The sequence below is a fragment of the Vanellus vanellus genome, assembly GCF_965231255.1.
Source record: "Vanellus vanellus genome assembly, contig: HAP1_SCAFFOLD_29, whole genome shotgun sequence".
In the NCBI taxonomy this organism is placed as follows: Eukaryota; Metazoa; Chordata; class Aves; order Charadriiformes; family Charadriidae; genus Vanellus; species Vanellus vanellus.
The window spans coordinates 1313697-1328581 of record NW_028127296.1 but is presented as its reverse complement, the minus strand read 5'-3'; the positions used below and the strand labels follow the sequence as shown (position 1 = coordinate 1328581).

General features: G+C 57.3%; 1 protein-coding gene across 1 annotated transcript in view; it reads right to left on the bottom strand.

Annotated features, from left to right (window-relative positions):
* LOC309685378 (electroneutral sodium bicarbonate exchanger 1-like) overlaps nt 1-12748 on the bottom strand; it is a gene marked incomplete at both ends in the record, with an annotated part of 42679 nt that extends 29931 nt beyond the window's left edge. The window contains one exon of the mRNA XM_082501150.1: nt 12694-12748. Within this exon, the coding sequence (XP_082357276.1) occupies nt 12694-12748 (55 nt within the window). The remainder of the gene's footprint in view (nt 1-12693) is intronic.
* Nucleotides 12749-14885: the final 2137 nt, after the last annotated feature.

The following is a 14885-nucleotide window of genomic DNA, read 5'->3' as shown; positions in this document are numbered from 1 at the left end:
TGTCGGTTCTTTACCTCCACGAGGAACTTGTGGCCTTTTATTGTCATATTGGGTGACCAGAACAAGCCCTGCCATTCCTTATTCCAGCCTTAACAGCCTTCAGCGTTTCACTCCGGTCACCTCCCTGTCCCACTTCCGTCCCTGCACAGTTTTTAAGACGGCAACTGAGAAATTAGGTCTTGTGGTTCCCATTGAAACACCCATTAATTCATACAACCAAAAGCTAGGCAAATGAAAAGGCCATGTTAAACCTCAGCCCCCCCCAGGGAAAAGAAATGCGCCCGACGAGGTGCTAAAAGGCGCTCTGGCAAACCACCCCCCTCTCCAAACTGCAGTTTGCTCCAGGAAACTGACAAGTTTTCTTCCTCTGCGGCCTTAGCCAGGCTATAGAATTTTCCCACCCTGCAGGGAAAGAAACAATCCTCAAAAGCAGATGTCATTCTGCCTGCAAGGAAAGCTTTAAAATAGGCATTCTGCCTTTAAAAAAAGAAAAATAAAGGGAACATCTGAGCTGGTTTCTCCATGAAAATAACACTTTGCACTTGCGCAGCAAAGCAACGCTCATTAACCAATCTCGTAAAGCTTCACAGGCATTAAGAAACACTCCAAGTAACACACGTGTGCGCACCCTGTAAGCACACGTGCAAAGAGGAATCCCCGTTTACGCACCCCGGCTATATCAAACCGCACTATTTCCCTCACAAGCCGTGATGGAAATGGGCCACGCTCCCATTCCTCAGCTCCAGAGCTCTGTCGATGCCGGGATCATGCCGACCCTCAGCTGCTGCGGGCATCAGCTCTGCTAACACCCCGCTGACGGGTCAGCGACAGGAATCTGGGAGCAGGAAGGGGATTGTACCACCCAGGCTCCCCAAAATCCCCCGCACTTAAGAGGAATGCAAATCTCAGGCTCCCCTAAGCCAACACATTTCTCACCGTGACCGCCGCACTAACACCCAGAGCAGTTTTTAAGCAGCACACACTGGGTTTAACCTCTGCACTTGAGAAATACCCTGCCCTGAGGGCTGCCGGTCCCCTCGGCCCAATGCAGGAGGCAGCAGCAAACCCCTCCAGACAGGGCAAGAGGTGCTTCTAAGAGTGACATCCAGCTAATAACCAAAAAGCACTTAAACCAACCCCAGACTTTGGAGACATTTAGTCTCGGGCCGGCAGCAGCATGTTGCTCAGTAAGGCACGCTTCCACGACTCCCCTCAATTAACCGTCACCTCCAGAGTGCGACCTCTGAAGGTGAGAAGTTCCTTTAGGTTGACTCTTGACGTCCCTTTCCCTCCCACAGGCAACGAGACACCAAGTATTTCCACTTGAGAGTGCAGTTCCCCTTCCACGGGCACCCAGCTCGCTCTGCAGTTTTGGATTATCACCGACCTCTGTGCCAGCTCCACCAAGAAGCCAGGTGAGAGGCTCCGAATCACGTTACTAAAGATCCCAAGGCTTGACCTTGTTCCATTTATTTCTAAACCTTTGGCCCTGGATTAATGAGTTCATTGTTTTCAGGGCGTTCCAGATGTAAGTGCTGAGTACTGTTATTGGTGAATCCAGAACTGTCAACAGTGATAAAAAACAGAGTGCAGGAAGACAGTAAGGCCTCCGAGTCCCAAACTCAAATAACAGATGGCTAAAAGGGAAGGAGGAGCACACAGACATACTCGAATCCTGCTGAAAATAGTCAGCCATGGCCAACAGGAGCCGAGGAGGCAGTGGCCATGGCCACCTGGCTCGGGGGAGCCGCGCAGCTCAGCACGTATTTCGAGAGCTTTTCAGAACAAGTAATAAAAGCTTGACAGCAGCAGGGAGTGCGGGAGTCGCGGCAGCAGTTGCATCGATAAGCAATCTGTGCAACACTTCCTAAAACAGGGGCTGCCCACAATCAGAAGTTGACTCTTTGGTACAAACTCCCTCCACACCAGTCATCACACAGGGGAAAAAAAACCAACCAAGCTATTGTAGGGCTCAGTATTACCCATTTCTCTGCAGCTGGACAGAAATACACACTTCTGCGGCTTTTCCCACACTGGAAAATTCAAAGCACCCAAACAGGGCGCGCTTTTAGAGCCATCAGCAATTAAGTTCTCTGTCCCCTCCAGAAAAGCCTTTTCCTAAAGGCGCTCTCCTCCCAAGGGCAGACCCACAAAAAGAAGCCCTCTCTGCTTAATCCATTTCACAGAGAATTTCAAATGCAAACAAGAATTAAACAGGACGTCTTTTCCCCGCTTCAGGAAAAGCCACTAATATAGACCTCGGCAACATATTTAGCAAATCTATCATTGTAATGCCTTTGCATTGCCCATTTCCACCTGGAGAGCAGGCTGAAAGGACTCTTATAAAAAAACCCAAACCAACCACAAAACATATTCCTGTCTAGGGGGTAATTTTATGAAATGATTTGAACACCTTAACGATTTGAACATCTTTTTACAGGTACAAGGCAACAAGAAACATTCTCGAGGTGAAAAAAAAAACAAACCACCTATTCACCTCTTTACCCCAAAGATCTTTTCACCACACGGATTCCACCACCAATACACAGCTGCTAAATATCCCCGGCTGCTGCCGATCCGTAAGAAACCCTTCAAAATACAAGAGAATGCCAAGCCCGGCGCGCTGACGGTGCTGCCAGGGCTGTGAGTCGGAGCCCCTGAGGACGGAGTCGCAGCCCCTGAGGTTGAAATCAGCCCCACACTCAGGCACAACCCGGGGTTTTAAGCCTCGCTACAAACCAGCCCCCCGCTTTTCAAGAAAAACAGGGAGATTCACCTCAAAATAAACCACGTTCTCGACGCTGAAGGGGCGCTGGTCCATGGCCGCCGCCGCCCTTAGGGCCAGTTCCATGGGGCTTCGCTTGACCTGGAGCAGAACTCAAGGGCGTGAGGACAACGAGCCCCCTACACAAAATCTGAAAAAAAGGAAAAGTTAAATAAGATTTGCTGTTACTCACCCACCAAAGCCTAACCACTACAACTGGCCCTTTCACAACCATGCCTGATGGCAGAAGAAAACTGAAATATCCCAATTCCTGCTTCAAACACAAGGCGTGGAGCTGCCCAGACCCTACGTGTGGGCTGGGAAGACAGGGGGCTCTACTCAAATCCCGCAGGAAGAGAAAGGGCAGGAGTGTTTTCCCAGCCCTGGAAGAGCTGTGGGGAGAAGGTGGGAGGGAGGAAAAGGCTGCCCAGGAGTGGGGTAGGGGGAAGGAGAGGGCTCCATCCATGGGGGAAACGCCGTTCCTGGCCACACAGGCGGCTGTGGGACCACCCTGGGGATGGATTTGGGGGCTCTCCCTGAGGGAAACACTGCTCCCAGCCATGCAGAAGGCTGTGGGACCACCCTGGGGATAGGTTTGGGGATGAGGGGGGATCTATCCCTGAGGGAATCACTGCTCCCAGCCATGCAGGAGGCTGTAGGGCAATGACAGAGATGGATTTGGGGGCTCTCCCTGAGGGAAACCCCATTCCCGGACACACAGGAGGCTGTGGGGCCGCCCGGGGGACAGATTTGGGGGCTCTCCCTGAGGAGAGCCTGTGGGGAGGAGGGAGGCGGGGGCCGCCCCAGGGCCGGGGCCACTCCTGGAAGGGGAGGGGGGGATCTCCAGCCGCCCACGCGGGGCTGCCCGAAGCCTGAGGAGATGAAAAGAAGAGGAAAAAAAATTCCCTCACCGCCATCGCCTCTCACAGCCCCGGCCCTCCCCGCCGCGCCTCATGGCGGCCGTGTGCGGTGTCACCTGAGCGGGGGGCGGGGGCTGAGGCAGGAAAAGGCGAGAGGGGGAGGGAAGGGCCATTTTGAATGGGAGGAGAGGGGAAGGGGGGGCGAAAGATGGGGGGAGGGGGAGGGGAGGAGAGAGGATGGTGGGGGGGGTGGGAGCGAGTGTGTGAGGGGAATAGGTGTTGCGTGAGGGGGGAGTGAGGGGGGAATGGGTTTTCGTGAGAGGGAGGTTTGCAGGGCTGTGAGGTGCCTGTGAGAGAGGAGGCCCCGGAGGGAGGTGAGTGGAAAGGGCTGTGTGTGGAAAGAAAAGCTTTAAGGACAGGCTGGGCTGGGGAAAGGTGGTGGGCCCTGAGGGAGGGCTTGGGGACCGGGGCTAGAAGCGTGGGTTTGGGGCAAAACTCTGGGAAAGAAGTGCCCGCGAAGCACTGTGAAACCCCGTGTTCAAAAATGAGAACAAAGGCCGGGTTTTGCCTCTCAGAAGGATCTCTAAGCACCGTCTCCACGTTCTTTTCAGTACCTTTCTGGTTGTTTTCTTTCCCCCCATCCCGGTAATGTCCGTCGGGGGGGCTGGCGGAACTCTGCAGGCGGATGTCCGGTTCATTTTGGGGAGGGCTAGGATGGTTTCGGGGGGTCCCGGCTGATTTTGGGGAGTGCAGGGATGGTGTCGGCTTCGCATTGCCCGACGCGGAGAGAAGCTGTGATGTGGGGCTCGTTCTCCTCGGCGCGGCCTCGCCCCCTCGCTCGCGTTTGCCGCGGCGACGCAGGGGGGCGTGGCCCGGGTTTTCGCCTCGGCACATGCGCGAGTGGGCGGACACGAAGGGGACCACTTCCGGTATGCGTCGGCGGTCGGGAGCTGCGACGGTTGGTACCGGGGGAGAGGGGGGAACCGGGGCCGTGGAAGGCGGGAGCGGGAGCGGGCGCGGGCGGGCGGCGGCGGCGGCGGCGGCGGCGGCGGCGGCGGCGGCGGCGGCGGCGGCGGCGGCGGCGGCGGCAGGAGCGGTGGTGCGGAGGTGTCCGGGGCCAGTTTGGGGGGTTTGTGGGGTGCCGGGACCGGGCTGGGGGGCGCGGGGGGCGGTCTGGGCCTGTTTGGGGGGGGCAGAGCCGAGTGGGGGGTCCCCGGGGGGAACAGGGCCGATTCAGGCCCCCCCCCCCTCCCCCGCTGCCGCCCCTTCACCCCCCGCTCGCTCCCCGCATGTGGCGGCAGCCCCGGCCGCAGCGCAGGGTGCCCGGGGCCGGCCTGGCCGGGCGCTTGGCTCCGCTCTGGGCTCCGCTCTCAGCACCCCCCCGGCAGGTCAGCCCGGCCGTGCCCCCTTGGCCCGCCTCCAGCCCACGGCCGAGCCCCCCCAGGTACCCCCGAGATGGGTCGGGGGATGTCAGCGCTGGGCCCCCTGAAGCGGGGGTGGGTGGTGGGCACGGGCATTGCTGGGAGCCCGTGGGCAGCCCTGGGACCCCCTTAAAGCCCACGGAGAGCCCCGGGGCCCCCTTGTCTCCCCCAGAGCCGACGGGGAGCCGTAGCTGTGGAGTCAGCTTAAGGAGTCTGCCCTAAGGACTGTTGCTTTTTGGAGCGTTGGGGGAGGGGGAGGGCTGGCGGTGTGGGGAGTGGAGATGTGTGGGAGGAGTCCCGTGTCTTGAGGGAGGTTTGGGGATGTTGGACAGATTTGGGGGAGTGGGGGAGGGGTGCCCTCACTTGGAGCTCCCTGGTTCTTTTCTTCCAAACTGTGGGAGGCAGTGGGCGAAGGGGGAAGGCAATAGAGTGAGTTGCTGTACTTCAATCCTTGGTTGAGAGTCAGCGACTCTGCTCCCTTGCTGCTCAGCAGACTGTTAGCTCCGTGGGTTGTTTCTCCAGGCAGGCTACGACTACAGAAACGGCCCCACTTCCTCGGAAGAGTTGTTATCAGTGACATCTCCTGGGAACGTACTGCCTGACGTTGGATAGACCTGGCACCACGCAGCAGCTCAGAGCCCCGCAGCGTATGCTGCCGCTCTCAGTTGGCTCCATCAAATCCTCCGACCTGAGAATGCCAAAGGTACGGAGTTGAAACGGGCCCTTCCTCACCCGCTGAGTCAGATGAACCTTTTTGCGCCCAAGTCGGCTGGGGACTGCTCCTGCCTCGCCGCCTTCAGGCGGAGCATGGCTGTGAGCAGGGGAGCTCAACACACAGTGCTTGCTGATTGCACGTGCTCCCTCGGGGGAGCACCCGCAGCCGTGGGATGGGAGGAGGGAGGACTGCACGAGGGCTAGAGACAAACATTTTATCTTTAATGTTTCACATAGGGGGTACCCCAGAGGGGTTCCCGACCCCACACGCCACAGCTGCTCAGTATTCGGGGCACTGTTGGTCTTCTGGGCCTGGCGCTGTCACCACTTGCAGGGCTGGCGGAAGCAGACACATCTAGTGGCATCTCCACCAGCCCTTCAGGTAGCCCCACAGCTGGGCGCAGCCCTGCCGCGGGCACCTTCCTGTCCTGCACAGCCCTGGGTCTGCCTGGCCACACTCCCTGCCGATGGTCTTGCAGGACTCCTCCGTCTTTGCGTTCAAGGCCTGGAAAGCATACGTGATCTCCCGCACCCGCTCCACCTTGTCCATGTCCATGGCTGGGGGCCTTCCGGGGGACAGGTGCTCGTCCGTGGGCCTCTGTGCCCTGTCCATCCCCTGCCGGGGAACCCACTCTTTCTTGGTCCCTGCTGGCAGCTCCTGTGGAGGCTCCTGGCCGAGGACCAGCCCCAGTTTCCCTACTGCCCCACCAGCAGCCATGGGAGAGCGGGGTTGTCCTGAGTGTGTGAGCACCACTGGCTCTGTTGCTGCACTGGGCCAGGGCTCCAGGAAGTGGTAGAGGGAGCTCTGGGAAGAGGAGCTGCTCCTCAACAGGCTGCTGCAGTCCTCCCAGTTGGCCAGCGAGCACAGGCTGCAGGGGCTCTTGCGGTGGCCCTCGGGGGGCCAGGGAGCCCAGGGGGTGCCTGGACCAGAAGGAGCTGTCCCCACTGATAGGACCTATAGGCGGCAGAGGAGGGCAGGGGGACCTGGGGGCTTGGGGGGGGGGGGGGGGGTAGAGAGAGGCATCACTACTCAGATGGTATATGGTTGGCAGGGAGCCCAGTGGGTCCTGTGGGGCCCGGTGCTTCCTCCTCGCTGCCTCTTCGGTTGCCCTGCAGAGGAGGAGAGAGAAGAGACCCGCTGCACCCCGTCTCCTCCGTCGGAGCCCGCGGGCAGCACCCCCTCCTCAGCAGGCGGGGAGGGCTGCCCAGCGCAGGCAGGGCACGGGCTGAGGGTCTGGGGCAGGATCTGGGGGTCTCCCCCACACTGCTTCTCCTGCATCGACTTGAGCTCCCATCCTTCATCCGCTAGCCGAGAAGCTGCTGAGGGAGGGGACGGAGTGAGCAGCCGGCAGCCCCCGGCACAGCTCCGGCTGTTCGCATGGTGCTCGGTGCCAGGCCACTCACCACTCTGCTCCTCTGGGTGGGCTCTTGCGTCCATCGTCCCTTGCTTTGGCTTCTTCCAGTCCCTCTGCAGGACCCCAGGAGCTGGGTGAGACAGGAGCAGCTCCCAGCCCCGCGCCGCAGCCCCCCACCCCACCCCACGCTGCGGCACAGTGCGGTGCAGCAGTCGCCTACCTGGAGCCGCTTGGTCCGTAGCACAGAAGAGACCGCGCTGAGCCCCATCAAAAGCATCACGAGCGGAGCCAGGTGAGCCGTGGGGGGGACGTTGGAGTCCCTCCTGGCACCAGCTGCGGTGCAGCCGCGCAACCCTGGGGTCCCCCCCATGGGAAATGTTAAAGAAATAAAATGTTGGTCTCTATCCCTGGTGCTGTGGTTCATCCTCCCATCCCGCGGCTGGGGCTGTGCCCCCCTCAGTGCCCGACCCAGTGGGACAGGCTGGCACTGCTGGCACCCACCAACCTGGGGGGGTGGTGGTGTCGGAGGAACTGGGTGGGCTGGAAAAAGGGAGGAAGCACCTCTTGCAACCAGCTCGGCCCTCTCCAGACACAAAAGCCTCCCCAGAGGCAACCCCCAGATCCTTGAAGGGCTGCCCCAGACACCCTCTGGCCTGCAAGAGTCCCCCCCAGGACCCCATAAGGGTCCTGCACCCTCACCGAGTCAGGAAATATAAACCGCCGGGTCTGGGGAGACAAATGGGGAATCCTCCAAGGATACAGCTGGCCCCTAGGAGATCTGTCCCCCCCTGATCCAGGACGCTGTACAGGGTAACTTCCCAGGGATGGAGCGACCTCACCTGAGAGAGAGAGGGTAAATGACTAAGAAACATCCGTATGGTATAGGGCATGCGATTGAGTTTGTGACTGGTGCACTCTTCTAAGGCATTAATATCTAGCGCCCTTGTGGTTTGTGTTGGTACTTGTCGGGGGCATTTGTAGCTCGCAATAGTGGATCCCGCTAATTTCTTTCAAACTGCAATAGTGTAATCGCCATCGCACACACAGAACTTGCGATAGTGATGTATTGGACCCGTGAGCGAAGTCCAAAGAAATTGTTAATTTGAACCTCTCAGTGAAGCCCTTTTTCCTATTTCGTCACACTCCCCGAGCCACTGGGTAAAGCAACACCTGGCAAAAAAAACACCACCACCCCCAAAAAAACCCCACACCACATCCCCCACTCCCCACCCACCCCTTCTCCCCCCATCACAGCCATGGGGCAAACTCCCACCACCACCACCCCCAATCTCAGCGCGGCCGTGACCCCCCCGAGACACTGGAAAGAAAGCAACGGAGAGCGAGCTCAGGCTCTTGTGAGCTGGAGAGATTTCTCTTTGGGTTTTGATGTTGTCGTTGGGTGGGTTTGGTTGGTTTTTTCACAGAACACTTTGCAGTGTGGTGTCACAGCCCCCGGGGCCGGCGCTGGCACCGCCAGCTCACCCCTGGCTCTCGACTCTCCTCTTGCCCGATGGCTTTCACCACTTGCCTTGCTTGGTTTGGTTTCTTTTTTTCCTTTCTACCTTTCTTTTTTTATATTTGGGGGTTTTGTTTCCTTTTCCTTTTTGTTTCTCTCCCCCCCCCCCTTTTTCCTTTTCCCTTTTTTTCTTTTTCCCCCTTTTTTCTTCCTCCCCTTTTATCTCTTTTTCTCTTTGTTCTTCTTTCCCCTCTTTTTTTTTCTCCCCCCCTTTTATTCTTTTGGTTTTTGTTTTTTTTTCTTTTTCTCTTTTTAAACATCTCTCAAGCTTTGTCCGAAGGAACGGCCCCTGGCTCTCAGCCAGCTGAAGGAGACTATGAAAGAGCTCTGGCACCCGTGGGATTGCTTTCCTTCTCCCGCCTCGCACTCAGTAGAGAGCGTGTTTTCCAACTCTTTATTTTTTTTTTTATTAAGAAAATAAACAAAAATAATGCTCCAGCTATCAGTTTTACAAGGCACACAAAATCTCTAAAAGGGAAACACAAGCACAATGTGCTGAGGTATGAAAACCTGAGGTAGTTTTTGTGTGTGGATGTGTGTGTGTCATTTGGGGTTGGGGGTTGTGTGTGTTTTATTTTTGAAATAAAAAAAAAATAATTTTGCTAGTGGATTTTTTTTTCCCCCACCCCTGGGCTGACAACCGCTTGGAAATCTGTTTTTCCCCCTCTGCCCCTCTTTCCCCCCTTCTCTCCTTGCAACCGGGATCTTTCCGCAAAGCGTTTACAGCCAAGCACGGCCTTTCCTTTAACCTCTAGGAAAGCCGGCTTGTGCTAAAAACCAAACACCCCTCCCCTACCCCCTCTGAAATGAAATAAATAAATAAATAAAAATTTAAAATCCTTACAAAACTTAAAAATCGCCATTAGTTTCGTTATCGTTATGTTAATTCTGCAAACTGATGAAAACTCCCCCCCTCAACGCTGGGCGAGCTCCTCTGGCCATGCCTGGGATGAAAAATGGGTGGCTTTTAGGAAATAAAAAATAAAAATAAAAAAGAAAAGAATAAAACCTCTCTTTCTCTCTCTCTCTGCCTATGTTAGTCCAACGAAAGGGATAGCGTCGGGAGGCGAGGGAGGAGGAAGGGGGAGGCTGTGGGATGGAGAGAGCCCTCCCCGTCCCCCTCGGCTGTGCATCCTCGCAGTGCCACGGGGAATGGGGGTGGGGGGGTCTGTGTGGGGGTCTTTGGTTTGCTCCCCTGACCTGCTGGGGGTGGGGGAGGGGGTGTGTGGGGCTACATTCATCGGACGGTGCTGGGCGGCACGGCAGGAGCCTCCCTTGCTGTGCTGCGAGGCCGGGGCTCCCGGACCGTGTTTCTGCTCCTGCTGCTTCACCTGCTGGAGCAATTCCCTCATCTTGCGCTGTGCAGTCCTGGGGAGGAGAGGGGAAAAGCAAGAGGTGGGGGTCAGGGCACCGCTTCTCCCCCCACCACCCACCCCCGAGCGGCCACCGAGCATCTTAATGCTCCCAACTTCTCACTCCAGACAAGCTGTAACTAATTTCAAGGTTTTTTGTTTTGTTTTGTTTTGTTTTTTAACTTGTGCTTCCTCCATCGCTCCTGAGGAGCACCTGAATTTTTTGGGGGGGCTGCCATCCCTCTTGAGTGGACAGGAGACAAGGTTATGGAAGATGCACCCAGGTGGGATGCAGGTGGCTTTGCCAGCACCGAGGAGTCCATTCACACCCTGGGTGCCGCTCTGCACATCATCCAAAACACCCATTTTTAGCTCAATCGAGCCAATCTTCAATTTCAGCGCTCGCACAGCCAGGGGGAGCTACCGAAACACCTTCAGTGCCTCTTGGGGGCACAGGGACCACCCAAAAGAAGAGCGGCAGGACACTCGGGTGGTGCTGGGCTCAGCCACCCTGTGCCTTTCCTCAGTGGACGAAAGCGGCCGGGGAAGATCGGGTAAAGCCACGGCCAAACCGTACCTGACTGGCAAAGAAATGCCCAATGATTTTAACGATGACCTCCTCGTTCTCGTCCGGGGTTTGGTCTCGTGGCACAAGGACTTCCGCGCTGGTTAAGTTTTGCAGTTCGTTCACCTGGAGCGAACCACAGGAGGCTTCTGTTGTGGAAGAGCCAAAATCCTCTGCTGCCGGTGTCACCACGGCACCAGGCACCCTGTGTGTCTCCCCCTTCCTTGGGACCAACGAGAACCACCACCAGGACATGGGGGCTGAGGGTCAAGACGTCGCTGAAACCACTGTGCACCCGGGATTTGTCCCCCTGGGGTGGGCGGGGGTGATGGGTGATGCCCAACTCTGCGTCCCCGGGGCACCACCACCTACCATTTTGCCACCTTTGCCTATCACACGGCCAGCAGCGAAGGAAGGCACCTTGATGTGGGCTTCAAGCTTCACTACTTCTTTTGGGTTAAAGAAGTTTTCCTCTTTCAGCTTCCCAAATATTCACCCCTGGGCCTGGGTAGCAGATGGACAGGAAGGAAAACCATCAGGCAGCGCCCGCTGTGCCTCTCCATCCCCAAAGGGGACGATGTCCCCACGTCCAGCAGCATCAAAACCACTGTACCCAGCAAAGAGCTCCCCTTGCGCTGAGGGAGGCCAAGCCAGGCTGGCAGCACAGTGGTGACCACAGGGACGCCCTCGACCTGTCCCTTACTGTCCCCCCCACCCAGTGCACCTTGAGCTGAGCCTCGGGCAGCCCCGTGATGACCATCCACTCGCTGGCCTCGGGACCTTTTGCGGGGCGATCTGGGGAGGGATGGGGGAGAGGGAGCATGAGTGTGGCCCCCACTTCGGCAAGACCTTCCCTCGGTGGGATGTACCCCCCCAACGCAGGGCAACCCCCCCATGCAGGAGCATCCCCTCCCACCCAAGCCGGGCTGATAACCAGGGTGCTGCAAGCCTGGCCTTCTACTAATGACAGGCTGGAGAGGTGGGCACATGCCAACCTCATGAAGGTCAATGAGGCCCAGTGCAAGGTCCTGCACGTGGGTCGGGGCAATCCAAGCCCAAATCCAGGCTGGGTGGAGAATGGACGGAGCGCAGCCCTGAGGAGAAGGACCTGGGGGTGCTGATTGATGAGAAGCTCAACATGAGCCGACAACACATGATCGCAGCCCAGAAAGCCATCCATATCCCAGCCTGCATCAGAAGAAGTGGGCCAGCAGGGCAAGGGATGTGGTTCTGCCCCTCTGCTGCGTTCTGGTGAGACCCCACCTGGAGTACTGCGTCCAGCTCTGGAGCCCCCAACATAGGAAAGACATGGACCTGCTGGAGCGGGGCCAGAGGAGGCCACAGAGATGCTGAGAGGGTTGGAGCCCCTCTGCTGGGAGGACAGGCTGAGCGTTGGGGTTGTTCAGCCTGGAGCAGGCGCCGGCCAGGGGGGCTCCGTACAGACCCGAGAGGTACGCCCAGGAGCTCTATGGTGGGAGAGAAAACAAGGGTCAGTGACGGCCACAGCGTGCCAGACCTTTCCCAGCCACCCCCAGCCCGACGCAGAGCAGCGTGCCACCACCGTGATCCTGGCAGGGACACAGGGACAACCCTTCAGGCCCTGAAACCCCCCCTCACAGAACACGGGGGCACCCGAGGGTGCATTGTGGTGAGCTGCGGCCCCAACTCAGCACGACGGGGCTGGGATGCGGACGGGGGCACCCAGGTACCCCCAGTTCCTCCCCACTGCCATCTTTCTGCCTATGTCCTGCCTTTGTAGGGGAAAACCGGCCCCAACGGCCTTTCAGAGCAGCCAAAACCCCGCAAAGCTGAAACCGTGCTGTGACCACCATCAGTCCCCTGCGCAGAAAGTAGGGGATTGGCGAGAACCGAGCACCATGTCTGGTTTGGCTCTGATTTCCATCACCGTTTAACTTTTCCAGGTCCAAGAGAAGAGAAAGCCAAGGCTGAGGAAGATGTTCCCCCAAGACCTGGGCTGGGGACAGGGGAGAAAGCAGCAAGGTGTGCGTGCCAGCACTCCAACCCAAGTCAACCCAACCCAAAGCCTCGTCAACTCTTCCATGTCTCAAATCCATCAGAAACTTCCCCTGGCAGTAGACACAACTCTCTCCTGCTCTGCGTTCCAGCAAGTGCAACCAGATGCTACCTGCAAACCACCATTTCCCATGTGGAATAGGAGCACACCCAGCTCCCCTGCCCATGCTGTACGCCGCTCTCGCTCCCAGCCCTCTAGTTAAACCCGCTGCGCCGAGGTTGTGCTCCCTCTCACATTGAGCCCACGCTCCCCGTGTCCACCCTCTGCTTCTGGCCACGGGCTGCTCCATGGCTCCTACACCAACATGTCCTCTCCTGCCCAGCCAGTCCTCAAGGCCAGCGTGGACACCGCACCTCCTCATTTCCCTCCCTTCACCAGGAGCCTCATTCCTTCTCCTCCATCCTTGCCAGGTCTCTACAGCTCCACAGTTGAAGCTACTGCCACCGGCCCCAGGTCCTGCTGAGGATGCAGTCAGAAATGACCACTCCATGGTGTGAAACGTACTTGGGTGGAAGGAGCAGAGGCCTCACCAGGGTGGCTTCAAAAAGGTCCCACAAAGCTTTGGGCTGAAGGGGGTCCCACCAAACGCTGCCCTTTGGGACACCTGCCCAGCTCTTCTCCAGCACACCAACACTCAACCAGACGCTTCCCCAAGGCCGCGCTTGCTCGGGTGGTCGCCGCGGGCAGAGCATCCTCCCGCACAGCCGGACCAACTGACCCTTCTCAGTGCCCTCCGGGGCCACCGTGCACATCACACTCACACGCCCCTCCGCACCACCAGCCTGGCACTCACCCTTCTCCTCCGACCGCTCTGCTGCTGGCGTTGCCAGGAGAAGAAAACAGCACACGTAAACTTCAGACAACAGCACAAGTGAACTTCAGAACTCAGCTTGGCCACTGCAGTTAAAGACAATAAGAAGAGATTCTTTCAGTATATCAATAGAAGAAGGAAGACTAGGGAAAATGTAGGCCCACTGGCGAATGAGACAGGTGCCCTAGTGGTGGAAGACACAGAGAAGGCAGAGTTCCTGAATGCCGCCTTTTCTTCGGTCTTCACTGCTAAAGCTGTCCCTCACGAATCCCATACTCTGAAGGCAAAGGGGAAGGTCTGGAGAGAGGAAGATTTTCCCTCTGTTGAGGAGGACTGGGTCAGAGACCACTTGGCCAAGCTGGACATTCATAAGTGCATGGGCCCTGACGAGATGCACCCGCGAGTGCTGAGAGAGCTGGCAGATGTTATTGCTAGACCACTCTCCATCGTCTTTGAAAGGTCATGGAGAACAGGAGAGGTGCCTGAGGACTGGAGGAAGGCTGACATCACTCCGATCTTCAAAAAAGGCAAGAAGGAGGACCCAGGGAACTACAGACCAGTTAGTCTCACCTCTGTCCCTGGGAAAGTAATGGAGCGACTCATTCTGGATGTCATCTCCAAACACGTTGAGGAACGGCAAGTTATTGGAAGTGGTCAACATGGATTTACCAAGGGCAAATCATGCTTGACCAATCTGATAGCTTTCTATGTTGTTATAACTGGCTGGCTGGATGAGGGGAGAGTCGTAGATGTCATCTACCTTGACTTTTGCAAGGCTTTTCACACTGTCTCCCATAACATCCTCATTAGGAAGCTGAGGAAGTATGGGCTAGATGAGGTGACAGCGAGGTGGATTGAGAGTTGGCTGCGGGACAGAACTCAGAGGGTTGTGATCAGCGGCACAGAGTCTAGTTGGAGGCCTGTAACCAGTGGTGTCCCCCAGGGGTCAAGACTTGGTCCAATTTTGTTTAATATATTCATTAATGACCTGGATGAGGGGACAGAGTGTATCCTCAGCAAGTTTGCTGATGATACCAAAGTGGGTGGAGTGGCTGACACCCCAGAGGGCCGTGCTGCCATCCAGCGTGACATGGACAGGCTGGAGAGCTGGGCAGAGAAGAACCTAATGAGGTTCAACAAAAGCAAGTACAAGGTCCTGCACCTGGGGAGGAAGAATGTAAAGCACCAGTATAGGTTAGGGGTGGACCTGCGGGGAAGTAGCTCTGAGGAGAAGGATCTGGGGGTCCTGGTAGACAGTAAATTATCCATGACCCAGCAATGTGCCCTTGTTGCCAAAAAGGCCAATGGAATCCTGGGCTGCATAGGGAAGAGTGTGGCCAGTAGGTCAAAGGAGGTCATTCTCCCCCTCTACTCTGCACTGGTGAGGCCACAACTGGAATACTGTGTCCAGTTTTGGGCTCCCCAGTTCAAGAGGGACAGGGAACTGCTGGAGCGAGTCCAGCGAAGGGCAACTAAGATGATTAAGGGCTTG